Genomic DNA, 15,372 nt, shown 5'->3' on the forward strand with positions numbered 1-15,372 from the left:
ACCAGCAGCCACGATTGCGCTGATTCAGGTCATCGTCAGACAGGAATTTGAGAACTTGGGTCTCAACTCCGTGTCTTCGTCTCCACCCGCGGTTCCCCAGTTCTCTAGCAGCCCTCCTCGTCCTCGGCAGTCCTTTTCTGCCACATCTCTCCGCAACCCATTCGAATAGCGTACCCCTGATGACAGGCCAATCTGCTTCCACTGCTGTCGCATCGGCCACGTCGCTTGTCACTGCGGCAACCGATGGCCACCACCTCCTCGGATATACACCGCCACTCATTCCCGCCCCTTTGGACCTTCTGTTCCCTATGCCACCCGCCATGAAGCCATTGCCGCTGATGCTCCTGCCCCGAACCTTCGCTACAGCCGCTCTCCCTCATCTCGACACCATCAGTCTCGTTCGTCCCAACCCCGTCGCTTTTCTCCGTCGCCTACCGCCTCCCGGATCCAGCCGGAAAACTAGGCACTGCAGCTTCTGGAGGTGAAGCTGCGTTGTCCACCCTGCCCTCAAATCCTCTGCTCACGTTACACACGAACCAAAACCTTCTTGACGTGGATGTTGATGGCTATCCTGTCACGGCACTCATCGATACAGGTGAGTGCTGCCTTCCGCCGACGACTGAACAAGTTCCTCAGCCCAGCGTCGACATGCGTCGTCTGTGTTGCGGATGGCGGTACTGCGCCTATCATCGGCATGTGTACGGCACGTGTCAGCATCGCTGGCCGCCACACTCCTGTCCTCTTCACCGTGATTGCTCATTGCCCCCACGACCTCATTCTCGGCCTCAATTTTCTCTCCGCGCATTCTGCTCTTATTGACTGCTCTTCCAGTACCCTTCGCCTTGAGTTGCTGATTCTTGCAGAACCTTCTGACACACCCCAGTGCCGCCTAAGCCCCACCGGCTTTATTCGCCTGCCGCCAAAATCAATAGCCTATATTGAACTCTTGTCTTCCCCACCAGTCCCTGATGGCGAGTACCTCGTCACTCCTCTGCCCAACATTCCATTACAGTATGATGTTACCGTGCCTCACAGTATACTTACTATTACTGCGAACCACACTTTCATGCCTATCTTTAACTTTGGATTGGCAAAGCAAATTCTACCGCAAGTTATTTGCCTTGCCAACGTTGATTGTCTCGGCGACCATCATGTGGCAACTTTATCGACCGATGCTTCTTGCGAGCTTAGCAGGCCCATCGTGCCAGCCTCGGCCGCCGATCCCAAAATACAGAAAATGGTTGCGACGGACCTGTCTTCTGCGCAGGCTGAAGACCTTTACCAAGTATTATCGTCCTACAGAGATATTTTCGACTTCGACGATCACCCTTTAGGACAGACGCTCGCGGTCAAGCATTGGATTCTTACTGGCGATGCTACTCGTATTCACCAACGACCGTATCGAGTTTCTGCGTCAGAAGGCCGAGTAATTCAAAGTGAAGTCAACAAAATGCTAGACAAAAACATCATTGAGCCTTCTTCGAGTCCCTGGGCGTCACCTGTAGTGTTGGTTAAAAAGAAGGATGGCACGTCGCACTTCTGTGTAGACTACCGCCATCTGGACAACATTACTAAGAAGGATGTCTACCCGCTCCCACGTATAGATGACGCTCTTGACTGCCTCCACGGTTCCAGCTATTTCTCTTCTATTGATCTTCGTTCTGGATACTGGCAGATTGCTGTTGGCGATATGGACAGAGAAAAAAAACCGCGTTCATCACACCTGATGGCCTATACCAATTTAACGTAATGCCGTTTGGATTATGCAACGCCCCTGCCACCTTTGAGCGTATGATGGACTCCTTGCTCCGTGGTTTCAAATGGTCCATGTGTCTCTGCTACCTCGACGACGTCATCGTCTTCTCGCCCACGTTCGACACTCACCTTGAGCGTCTAACAGCTATACTTGATGTATTTCGAAAGACAAAGCTGCAACTTAACTCGTCGAAATGTCGTTTCGGCCGCTGCCAAATTACTGTTCTGGCCCACCTTGTTGATGCTTCCGGAGTACAGCCTGATCCCGACAAAACTCGCGCTGTCCGAGACTTTCCGGTTCCGAAGACAGCCGCAGATGTTCGAAGTTTTGTCGGGCTATGCTCGTACTTTCCTCGTTTTGTTCAAAATTTTGCGGCGATTGCTAGACCCCTCACTAGTCTTTTGAAGAAAGGCGTACGATTCTCGTGGGGTACTGCAGAAGTTCTGTCCTTACCTCTACGGTCGCCCTTTTTCCGTAGTCACTGACCATTATGCTCTCTGCTGGCTCTCATCCCTAAAAATCCTACAGGGTGGCTTGGTCGATGGGCTTTGAGACTACAAGAATTTATTGAGCTTTCCTTATGAAAGCTCAATAAAAAAAAATTCGCATCTGTGAAGGTGAATTCTGCACCCCTCATTTTTCTCTGATTGTGAATGAAGGGCATACTATATCTTTTTTTATGAATCCGAGGCCTGTTACATTCAAGTGCACTTCTATTTTATTATTCTAAATCTGTGAAAATTGGCTATGAATTAGACTCGGGGGCACGTTAGAATCGGGTAAATTGATAATAAAATTTATCATGGTTGCCAATATAACACTGCATCCAATATTCACACTGCATCCAAAAGCACGACGCTCATAAAAATGTGAGAAAATGGCAATTAGGAATGGCGTCAGGAAAGGAGACAATTCTCCTGCAATTATTCAGTGGATACTCGAATAAAGTATGCAAGATGTTAGGTTAGTGGGAACAATTGATTGCAAGGACTAATGATCTAATGGGCACTGCATTGCAATTTGAAATTGTATAATTGCATATGGTTGAGTAATGCTGGTTCCCAAAGATCAGCTTTGCTACAATATAGCGGTGTTACACGGTGAAACGCGATGTATTGCGGCAAAGCATATTAGGAGCGAAAAGGGGCAACTGTCACCAGACACTGTGTATTAATTATGTACACCTAACCTGGCTGTTTCCTTTCACAGCCTGAGCACTGATACACCTAACAAGTATACTGGCATGCTTTCAGAGCTATTTAAGATGTGCCTGTGGCATGAGCCCCTGGGAGCCCTTTCTAAGGAGTCTGAAAAATTGGATGTTGACTGTGTTTCCCTATGGTGTGCTCAGCAGTCAAACCATATTTTAATTACTTCCATCTTTTGTATAATGTTTATCTCATTAACTAGTTTTGTTATGCACCCCCTGATTTGTCCTTGGATCGCATGGTCTTAAATAAATAAATAAATAAATACATCTAGCCAACTTCCCAGCTCGTGAAATAAAGAAAAATGCAGAAGACTGCTGACTGCCTGCGATATGCATACCTGCGATCCAGACGTGTATGGCGTGGGGGAAGTGGCTTGGTGAAGAGCTTCTCGCGAGCCTGACGGCGCAGATCGACAAGCTCGGACGCATGCGCCAGCCCGTACATGGCACTCTGCCAGGTGCCGTAGTTGATCTTCATGCCCTACACACAAGAAACACACACCCTCAACCACTTGTGACAGACAACTAATTACAAGCGCAGGGTATAACCTCAACACAGATTTGAAAAGATGTTTGATTCAGTAAATGCCAGCAGTCATGGAGGCATTCTTTTTCTGCATAATCTGCGAAAGCACAACCAGAAACCAAGCCAAGACAAAGCAGACAGCATCCCAAGACATCACATGGACATGGAATTTTCTGCTGCCCGAAGAAATTTTGCTTGTCGCCTGGAAGTTCACGTGCCAGCCCACCCATAGCCACACAACTGTGTAACAGCTACCAGTGCAGATGCTTCGTTCCAAATTTGCTCTTGTTACTTGCTTTCCTCCCAACAGCAAAAAGAAAATGGCAAAATCAACCTTTGCTTTTTCTAATCTCACACTGAGTACAAAGCATCCGAGATCGCACGCACACCACAGTCTTGGATGCCATGGAGCCACGAAGGTGTTTTCACTCCTAGCTGTCAGATGGCATCACATCATTTCACATCACAGCGGCATGGAGTGCAATTTTACTGGCAATGTGATTATTCCACTTGACGTGGAATAATCACATTAACCATATCCTCGCTTCTGCAAACCGTTCGCTTGGTTTCCTTAAACATAACCTCAAACAAGCTCCCGTACACTTACGCAAATTGGCATACACAACACTAATACGCCCTAAAATAGAGTACGCGTCAGCCATATGGGATCCCCATCAAGCATACCTAATAACTGACTTAGAAGCCCTGCAGAACCGTGCTGTACGCTTCATCTTTTCAGATTATTCACGAGAAACAAGTATAACAGCATTAAAAAATCGCGCCAAACTTGCAGCCTTGTCACTTTGCCGTAATATATCTCATTTAACACTATTCCATAAGCTCTATTATCACGTATCCCCTTATAACGAGTTCATGCGTAAACCCTCAGTCATTTTTCCGCGTCGGGATCATTCTTGCAAAGTTAAATGCATAATGTGTCATTCCCTCGCATTTGGTCAGTCATTCATACCTCGCACCTCGAAAGAATGGAATGATCTGCCATCGCACATTGTCACCGAAACAAATGCCTTAAAATTTACAGACGCTCTACGCAGTACCATGAATACCTAATATATCACGTCTGACTCTCTGATTTGTAAACATGTTCCTTTTCCTTTTTTTGTTTGTTAATGCGCCGTTAACCAAGCTTCCACGACAGTGTCATATTTTGTGCAAACCATTTAGAGTTGCTGTACTGATAACTATCATTATTTTTTTGTGTTTGTACGTTGATGCACTGTAATTAATTTTTTCCCAGCTTTGTTTTTCCATTGTATTTACATTACGCACTGTTCACCTCACCTATGTAACATTTACCCTATGTAATACCCTCCCTAGAGGGCCTTTAGGGTTATTGTGAAATAAATAAAAAAAAATAGTGGCACATCCAAACTACAAGTAGTACCCCTCTGGTTAAAACGTTGGCCTCGCATCATGTTTGAGATCTTTGTAAGGGCATAGAATTGTACAGGTTTAGGCCAGAACAAAAGTTAGGTGCAACTTTTTTTTTTTCTCGATGCCATGCCCAATTGTCCCACAGCGAGACGCGACAGTATGACAAGGTCCATCTATCAAGTCACTTGAATATTGCATGCTTGTGGTTGCATCGTTATTATTAGCTTCGCAAGCCAGGAAAACAAGTGCAGGACTACACAATACAGTAACTACTAAAACGGGAGAGCACAGTTGGCACGTAATCGCACGAAAACCTTTTGACAACCCGCTGACAAGGGTAACACGAACGAGTTATTTCTTCTAAAAATCAAATGGAAGCAGACAGTGAAGAATTAAATTCTGGGGTTTTACATGCCAAAAGCACAATTTGATTATGAGGCACGCTGAAGTAGGGGACCCCGTGTTATTTTTGACCACCTTACACCCACCCCTGACGAATGGTACAATGATGGTGCCACTGCCCTGCACCTATTTTGTTTTAATGTGGACCCAATGCACGGTTCATGGGCATTTTTGCATTTCGCCCCATCAAAATGCAGCCAACACAGCCAGGATTTGATCCCACGACCTCATGCTTAGCAGCGCAATGCCAAAGCCACTAAGCAACCACAGCGGGTAGTAGACAAGTAGGATTTTCTTCTATGTTATAATGTAATGCAATTTTCTTTTTATTATCAGTGGTTGAGCACAAGTGACAAAATTATAATGAGGAGTTGCTACATCATCGGGTTAATACTAAGATGTCCAGTGGAGTCTCAAATAGTGTCCTACAGTTACCTCAATTTCTTGATTACTGACGCTTGTACTCCAGCATTAACCTATCGCTTAAACTTGAAATTATATTTTCCTTTAGTGTCCTTTTAAACTTAGAATCTCATTGGTATTCAGTAAAACATAATGTCACTAATTCTTTAGTTTCAGAGGGAAAATATCATTTGATTCTATTTAATAAAGGCAACTGCTCCTCCACAGTTGAACAGCACCCTCTCACATGGTGAAAAGTGCTGCCACAGTGTTGCAGAAGTCACACTTCGATGGTGATCCAGGGAAAACATGGGGAAGGTGGGAAATGGAAGTTCAAGACAATTAGCAAAACGAGAACAAGGTGAAAGCAGGAGCCCACGTTTCGAGAAAGGACTTTTTTTCAAGGCGACATGCTTTCGCCGGTGAATGAGATAAGACCGAAGAAAAATAGTCGGCGTTTCTAGCTTGAAGATTACTGGGTGTTCCGCTCAGACCGCAGTGTGAACCACGGTGGGGTCACGACTTTGCTGGAATGCAAGCACCATACAGGACACCTCCGTTAACTCAAACTCCGATATCTCGAAATATCAGTTAAGCTGAAATTTTTTACTGGCTTGGTGTCAATGCCATGCATTTTGACTTCTTATCCCAAAATGCTTTTGTTACGTACTCTGTATAGTTTGAAATCTCAACTGCGAAAATGTTGGGAAAAAGTCACTGCCCAAAGGTTTCATATTTTGTGTGATAGTGACAGGACTGTGTAAGTTTGTAGCAAATTCCACTGGATTCTAAGCCTCTTATCAACGCCTCACAGCCAGCTGCGATCTCATTGAAAATGCTAGCGGAGCGTCACTCTGGTCCCTGACCCAGTGCCACAAGCGTGAGAAAGTTAATGTGACCTCTGCAACGTGCATGCTCACATGGGTGCGGAGTGTGATCAGTTTGCTTATCCACTACTCTGCATTTCTATATTTATGGATCCGCATGTTACACCATGTAAGTTGCGATGCTGGACTATGGATTTATTGAATACTGCAACAAATGCATGGGGATGGCCGTGTTTCGCTTACTTTGGAGCCTAAAGTTACCCTCATAAAGAGGTAGAGAAAGCAAGAAAAAAGAAGTCAGCCATAGCCAAGGAATTCAGTATTCCTTTGTTCATACTGTCGACGGTGTTCAAGAACAGGGAGAAGGTCTTGGATGGATTTGAACAATGTTTTTTGAGCATTTTCACAATATTTCGTGTGGCTAGGCTTTGAATACATCAGTGTCTATGTGTAACAGTATTGGCGATTGCATAATCTCAAGTTTCAGTGACCTGTTGGAGCGAGGGGCAGACGAAGCATTTGCTCCCCGCTGCCAGTGCTTTTCCTGATAGCATTGGAGTGCATGTGAAAGCATGGGTGGCTTCGCTTATTTCGTACCGCCGATGTGATGATACCGTCGAATTACGTGGCATGAAACTGTATCATTCATTACAGACTCCCAAACTTATTGAAATTAATTCTGCAGCCCTTTTCCATGTAAGAAAAGTCGATCAGTGACTGTACTTAAGCTCGAATTTCAATACAATGAAATTTCTATATAATGTTAGGATTGGGGGCTCAATCCCATCGCTCGTAATCAGTTGTCGAGATTGGAGTCGGGCATGAATTAGAAGGTATCTGGCCTATGCCGTCGTCCAACTTTTCTACGCTGAGGACGTTGAAGGAAGGACTGCTTCTCATCGAGAACGAGGTATATGGGTTTATTTACAGTATCTACATAAGGACGTTGGAGTTCATCAGTCTAGCATGACTACGAGAGAAAGTGTACTGAGAGCCGCACAACAGCGGTTTATAAACACTCGGTCCTCCCTCGATCCCACGGTGAGGGAAACGTTCGACCACGAGACAAGCCGCCCTTTTGCGAGAGGGATTACACACACACCCGCACAGGTTCACGGTCCCCCCCGAAGGCAGACGGCCTTCGCAGAACTCGGAGCTGACCCCCCGCAGCGCGGCCGCCGTGGTGTCCATTGTCTTGCGTCTTAAACGACGAGTGGGAAGGGGTCTCCGTAGACGTTCCCGCGGCAACTCCCTCTCTCACAGCAGATCAGGTTGGTGGTGGCGGGTTCAGGCACAAAGCCTGCCTCGTCGAACTCGGCTCCAGCGACAGAGAGTTGAGGACGCGCATATTGTTCTCCACACACAGTCGACTTAGTGACGCCAAGGCTAGAGGTTTGCGGTGGCGCTCCAGGAAAAATTGACGCCACTGTCGCAACTGGCTGGCAAACTTGCACTTCAGTGGGCCGTTCTTAACAATAATGGAACAAATTGCCGATTTTGCCAACTTCATTATATCAACGTTTAACTGCACTTACAATACTTAAAAGAGAGACAACGATGCATGAACAAGATGGCTGTCGAGACTGATTTCACCTCTACACATCAAATCATCTTCTGACTGGCGGCACTCTTGGTTGCTCCGTAACATAACCCGCGACTGTAAAGGGGCCTCGGCGCTAACTATAAGGGAGGTGAACTCGTGGCAAAGTAAGGCTTCAGCCGTGACACATGCACAACATCCATGGGGACACGCGAGTCCAGCGGAGCGATCTCGTAGTTGACATCACCAAGCTGACGCAATATTTCGTAGGACCCTGTGTAGCACGGCAGCAGCATTTCAGACAAGCCGATGCAGCGACATGGTGTCCATAGGAGGACAATGGAGCCAGGAGGAAATTGAATGTCCCGATGTTGGCTGTCATACCGGATCTTCTGCGCGGCCTGAGACTCAATGAGCCGGCAATCTGGCGTGCCACATGAGCCCGGACGAAGACTTCTCAAGCCTATTCATTGGGAATGTTCGTCGAGGAAGGAAGCAGTGTGTCAAAGGGCAAAGAAGGTTGGTGGCCAAACAGAAGGTAAGAGGGTGAAAAGCCAGCGGTCTCATGTTGGGACGAATTATAGGTGAAAGTCACGAAGGATAACGTGCTGTCCCCATCACTGTGGTCGTCAGAAACGTACATAGACAGAATTTCTGTCAACGTGTGATTGAGCAGCTCCGCGAGTGTTTGCCTATGGTTGGTAGGCAGTGGAAAACTTTGTGCTCGGCAGAACAGGAATGAGGTAGGTCTTTAGCTACTCGGGACAGAAGGGGCGGCCGCGATCAGTGGAGGATGGAGGATGACGTCATGTAAAAGGAAATCTGCAACCTCAGTTGCACAGCTTGTGCGCAAAGCTCATGTGATCGTGTACCGGGTTGCGTAATCAGTTGCGGCAATGACCCACTCATTGCATGATTTCGTTGTCGAAAAAGGGCCGAGAAGATTGAGACCGACGCGAAAGAATGGTTCTGAGGGCATATCAATGGGATGAAGGCGTCCAGCGGGCAGCACACCAGGTTTCTTGCAGGGCTGACAGAACACACAGGCTGCAACATAGCGCGGTGCACAGAGCGGTACAGGCCTGGTCACTAGAAGCGGCGGCCTATGCAGTCATTAAGTACATGAAATGATGAGGTGGCCTGCAGTAGGGGTGCAATGCAATTGCTCAAGAACTGATGTCTAGAGATGGCGTGGTACAATGAGTAAAAATTCTGGCTCTTCTGGGCATGGCAGAGAATGTCGTCGTGGAGTGCAAACCTGTGCAGCGTAGGCTCTGAATGTCCAGAATTGAGGCAATCAATGAGAACACGTAAGCAGTCATCACGCCGCTGTTCAGTGCGAATGTCATGCAGACCAGAAATGGCCAGGACGCAAGTGTCGGTGTCATGCACATCATATTCAGGGCGGTCGACAGGATGACGGGAGAGGCAGTTGACATTCTTGTGCAAACAGCCTGACTTGTATAAAACAGCAAATTAATATTCTTGGAGCCGTAGCGCCCATCTACCCAATATACAGTAGAGTCTTTAAGTGAGGACAGCCAGCACAAAGCATGGTGATTGGTAACCACGGAAAATGTGTGGCCATACAAGTAGGGGCGGAATTTGGCAATTACCCAAACTAACGCCAGGAACTCCCATTCGGTAATAGAAAAATTCCTCTTGGCGGGTGACAGGAGGCGGCTGGCATATGCAATTACGCGCTCTGCGTTACGCTGCCGTTGAACAAGTACAGCTCCAATTCCATGGCCACTGTATCCGTGTGAAGTGAGCCAGCAATGGGGGAACCGTGAGCAAGCGTACGAGGGCGGAGAAGGCTTTGGTTTGAGCGAGGCCCCATGTGAAAGCAATGTCTTTCTCAAGTAACTCGGTGAGTGGGCGAGCGGTTTCAGCAAACTTCTTCATAAAACAACGAAAATACTAGCACAGCTAACAAAGCTTCTTATGTCGGCAGTGTAGGACGGACAGGAAAGTTCTGGACAACACGAATCTTGTCAGGGTCAGGTTGAATGGCAGCGGCACTAACAAGATGGTCAAGAATGGTAATATGACGATGTCCAAAGTGGCAAGTGGTACAAAGTTGATCAACAAGCGCAAGATACCAGACATAAGGAAGTATAATATGGATAGAATTGAGTATGTTCTCAGGAATGGAAGAAGCGTAAAAGCAGTGAAGAAGAAACTAGGAATAGGCAAGAATCAGATGTATGCATTAAGAGACAAAGCCGGCAATATTGTCACGAAAAGACAATTGAAGATGTACCCAGTGTCGGCGAGACAGACAGTTGTACAAGATGGCGTGCAAAAATTCAAGCCGGCGTTCTCAGCCTCTACTTCATTTTCAGCGCGCGTTCCAGTCACAACTTCTTTCTCAGCGCTGGCTCATGACACCTAGCGGCATTATTCCCCCGCCAAAAGAAAAGCATCGACCCGAGGCCTACTAAACAAGAGAGTGGAAGTTTGGAAGTCATATGAGATCGGGTTGGCGCCACCTTAACGTGCGAAATATGGTTTGAGGCGAATAACATGCACTATCTCCAAATGCTGCTTTCGACGCCGAGGCAACGCGGCACCGTTGGGAATGACCTCATAGTTCACAAACTCGGGGTATCAGTTTGTAGGGTCCAAAGTATCTACTCAGCAGCTTCTCAGACAAGCCCTGGCGACAGATTGGAGTCCACATCCAGACTTGGTCACCTGGCTGGTACTCGACTTGCCGATGTCGAAGGTTGTAGCGTCGGGTGTCTACTCTGCTGCTTCTTGATGTGTATGCGCGTGAGTTGACGAGCTTCCTCTGCATGCTAATTAAGTGGCTCGGCCTCGAAACTAAGTAATGCGTCGGTCTCGTGCGGGAGCATAGCATCTAGCGTGGTCTGGACCTCCACCCGTAGACAAGACCGAACGGTACGAATCGTGTGGTTTCCTGAATGGCGGTGTTCTACGCGAATGTAACGTATGACAGGACTTGATCCCTTGTTTTATATGCTGGACGCCTACACACATAGACAGCATGTCCGTAATGCTTTTGTTTAGCCATTCCGTCAGTCCACTGGTCTGCGGAAAATAGGCAGTCGCCTTGCGATGCTGCGTGCAGCTCAGCTCGAATATGTCCTCTATCAGTTGGGCTGTAAATGCAGTTCCTCTGTCAGTGATGACATGTGATGGGGCATCATGTCTGAGGACTATGTGATCGATAAAGAACTGGGCAACGTCGTAAGCCGCGGCACGTTGCACAGCCTTTGTCTCAGCGTAGAGTGTTAGATAGTCTGTGGTGACTATAATCTACTTGTTTCTGCTCGCTGACAAGGGAAAGGGTCCCAGAAGATCCATGCCGATTTGGTCAAAGGGCACGCTAGGTGGTGCGATGGGTTGGAGTAACCCCCCGAGCTTCAAAGACGGTGATTTCCTACGTTGACACTCACGGCAGCTTTGCACGTAACGCTTCGCCACGATAGAAAGTCTGGGCCAGTAGTACATCTGGTGTACTCTTGCAGGAGTACATGAAAATCCCAAGTGTCCAGACGTGGGCTCATCATGGCAGGCTAAGAGAATGTCATCACGGAGGGCGGCACGTACGACCAATAGATACTCTTTGTCACTGGCACTCAGGATTGTAACATGCTTGCATTCTAGGTGATCGATGAGAGGGCGTATTTCGGCATCTTCGCACTGCCGTATGATCAGGTCAGATGTGGTGAGGGCCCCAAGGAATGTGCTGTCTTCGTCCATGTCCTTATTGCAAACTTTAGCGGCAGAGCGCGACAACGTGTCCACATCTTCGTGTTTGCGGCCGGATTTGTAGACGATGGTAACATCGAACTCCTGCAGACAGAGACTCCATCGAGCATGTCGCGCAGACGGGTCTTGCAAGTTCGCTAACCAACACAAGAAATGGTGGTCTGTCATCACCTTGAAAGGGCAACCATAGAAATAAGGCCGAAATTTCATGATGGCCCACACAACCACTAGATACTCTTTCTTAGAGGTGGAGTAGTTGATTTCGGCGCGTGAAAGGGTGCGACTGGCGTAAGCGATCACTCACTCAATGCCTTCCTGGTGTTGAACAAGTACAGCGCCAAGACCGATGTTGCTTGCGTCGGTATGCACCTCGGTGTCAGCGTCCTCGTCAAAGTCAGCGAGGACGGGTGATTCCTGCAGGCGCTGCCGTAACTCGGTGAAGGCTGCGTACCGCTCATCCGTCCAAACAAAGGGTGTGTCTCCTCGCATGAGGCGTATGAGTGGTTCGACAATCCGGGAGAAATTAGCGATGAAGCGACGATAGTATGCACACAGACTGAGAAAGCAACGTAATGCTTTCTTGTCACGAGGAGTTGGGAAAGCAGCAACAGCAGATGTTTTGTCTAGGTCAGGCTGGACGGCATCAGCATTCACGACATGCCCGAGAATCTTCAGCTCTTTGTAACCGAAGTGACACTTTTCTGGCTTTAGTGTGAGATTAGCGGAGCGGAGCGCTTCAAGTACCGCCTCTAAACGCTTCGAATGTTCTTCGAAGGTTGCCGCAAATACGACGACGTCATCTAAGTATACTAAAGAACTGTGCCACTTCAGACCCGTCAGAACAGTGTCCATCATTCTCTGGAATGTGGCTGGTGCCGAACACAGGCAGAATGGAAGTACTTTAAATTAGTACAGTCCATCTGGGGTAACAAAGGCAGTTCTTTCGCGATCTCATTTGTCAACTTCGATTTGCCAATACACACTCTTCAGATCTATGAATGAAAAATACCTGGTTTGCCGCAGTCGATCTAACGAATCATCGATCCGTGGAAGTGGATAAATGTCTTTTTTTGTGACGTTATTCAACTTTCTACACTCAACACAGAACCGAAGCGTTCCATCTTTCTTTTTGACGAGGACCACCGGCGACGACCAAGGGCTTTGGGATGGTTGTATGACGTCATCGTCAAGCATTTCTTTCACTTGTGCATTAATCACGTGCTCTTTCGCCGATATGCGATAAGGCAGTTGTTGTATGGGATGAGAATGGTCACACATGATTATTCGGTGTCTCATGATGGGCGTCTGGCGTACCTTAGAAGAAGATGCAAAGCACCCCTTGAACCGAAGGTGCAACTCGCGCAGCGCTTTCTGTTTTTCCTCCGAAAGGTTTGAATTGATGTCGATATTGCTGAGTGTTTGAGCTGGGTTGTCCTTTGTCATAGACACAAAGCATTCAGCAAAATCTGCTATGGGCTCAGCGAAAGCGATAGTAGTTCGATGAAATAGGTGCCGATGTTCCTGGCTGAAGTTTGTCACGAGGAGTGCAGAACGTCCACCTCGAAGCATAATAAGACTGCGGGCTGCACATACACCATGAGTCAGCAAAAGGGAGCAATTGCCCTCTGCAACAGCTTCGCCATCACACAGATCATCGTATATGACCACTACCAGTACACTTGCGCGTGGTGGTAAAGTTACACTGTTGGCGTACACCCGGAGCGTGTTACGTCGGCAATTGTCGCGGCTGGTCGCTGCTCTTTCTGTCGAAAAAGTCACTGCACGCTCGCGGAGGTCTATAATGGCACCACACTCTCGCAGAAAGTCAACGCCCAAGATGAGGTCCCGAGAACAATCGCGGAGTATAAGGTAGCTGGCTGGAAACATAGGCCCACGAATTTCTACTCTGACCGTGCACATGCCCAACGGTGTTACGATATGCCCGTCAGCAGTACAAATTTACGTTCCAGACTAAGGCGCGATAACTTTTCCAAGTTCTGTTGCTAGTTTTCTGCACAAGATTGAGTAGTTGGCACCCGTGTCCAATAACGCACTAACGTGGCGGACGTCGAGCACAGCAGGTATGTCTAGCGAGAGCCTGTCGCTGAGTTCGGCTGCTGTCATCGCTGAATCGTGCTGAATAGACCATGCTCGCGTCAATGGCAGGTCTTTGGAAGGGTGATTATCAGCGGCCTCACCCCCGAAGGTCGCTGTTATTAGTTTTCCGGGCGAGGGCTTGGCAATCGTCCCTGCACTGCCATTGGAGGGCTTCTAGGAGCTGGGGAAGATTGCCTGGGGGACGGCGAGCGCAACTGCCGCCGTGGGAATAGTGGCATACTCTGCTGGTTCAGGTATTCTTGAATTGCACTAGGCCTTTCGCCATATCTGGGCCTTGGTGAATCTGCAGCAAAACCTTGCAGTCTTAGCCGGCGGTATGGGCACTCGCGGTATACGTGACCAGCTTCTCCACAGTGATAGCACAGAGGCCTTCTGTCCGGGGTACACCAAACATCAGATTTCCTTTCGAGCGGGCGCTGATCCCCCATACATTGGATTGGTTGCAGTGATGGGAGCGGCGGGACGTATAACGCGGCGGGGACGAAATGGGTCGGAGCGCAGACAGGGACTCACCCCAAAACTTCCGCATACGATGGCCGCTGCAACTGTGCTGTCACAGGCGGCGCATTGCTGCTTGGATCGCTTGCTGCACTTCACTTCTCATGAGGGCAGAGATGGAACCCAGTGTGGGCTGAGGCGGGCAGCTTAGCCGTTGAAGCTTATCACGGACCACAGAGCGGATAAGGTCTCGGAGAAGGTCCACGTTCCTAAAGGCAATCGCGTCCGTCAATGAAGCAGCATTTGCGTGCCTGTCGTACAGAGCTGAGCGCTGGTCCGAAGGTGAAGTAGCGTTCAATTGCCTTTCATAGAAAGCCGAGTGCTGGTGTAGCATGTTTTCCACTGTGGTGGCTGCGGTTAAGAACTCAGCCACGGTCTTCTGCAGGCTTCGAACAAGACCAACAAATAGCTGTTCTTTAACTCCCCGCATTAGATGGCGCAGCTTCTTTCCCTCTGACATGGTTGGGACCACCCGACGGAAGAGGCGCGTCATATCCTCGACGTACGACGTCACGCTCTCATTCGGCAGATGAATGCGGGATTGGAGCGCCCATTTGGCTCGTTCAGGGCGATCAGCATTGGTGTTTGTTTCCAGCAAGGCACGGCGGAACTCGAGCCACGATTTGATGAGCCCTTTTCGGTTCTCGCACCAAGTGCGGGCACCATCCTCCAAGCTGAAGTAGACATTTCTCAACTTCGCCGCGTTGCTCCATTTGTTTATCTCGGCAACGCGCTCAAACTGGGCTAACCAGTCTTCTACATCCTCGAAGATATCCCCGTGGAACACTTTCGGCACTTGGAGCTTCTGCAGCAGGTACTGAGTTGCCGTTGTGGCCGTACCTTGCATAACGGTCGATATAGACGTCGACATTCCTTCCATACCGGTCCGTGGGGGCGTCGATGTTGTTGCGGAGAGATGATCAAGCTCCGCAGGCAATCTTCGGATTCTTCTGCCGGCCC

The 15,372-nt window shown here is 48.4% G+C and overlaps 1 protein-coding gene across 3 annotated transcripts in view; it reads right to left on the reverse strand.

Moving 5' to 3' along the window:
* Positions 1–15,372, reverse strand: part of LOC126535679 (saccharopine dehydrogenase-like oxidoreductase) — a 227,825-nt gene that overhangs the window by 92,485 nt on the left and 119,968 nt on the right. For all 3 annotated transcript variants that reach the window (XM_050182499.3, XM_050182501.3, XM_050182500.3), the window contains exon 6: positions 3,305–3,447. In XM_050182499.3, the coding sequence (XP_050038456.1) occupies positions 3,305–3,447 (143 nt within the window). The remainder of the gene's footprint in view (positions 1–3,304; positions 3,448–15,372) is intronic.

Source organism: Dermacentor andersoni, chromosome 7 (genome assembly GCF_023375885.2).
Source record: "Dermacentor andersoni chromosome 7, qqDerAnde1_hic_scaffold, whole genome shotgun sequence".
Lineage (NCBI taxonomy): Eukaryota > Metazoa > Arthropoda > Arachnida > Ixodida > Ixodidae > Dermacentor > Dermacentor andersoni.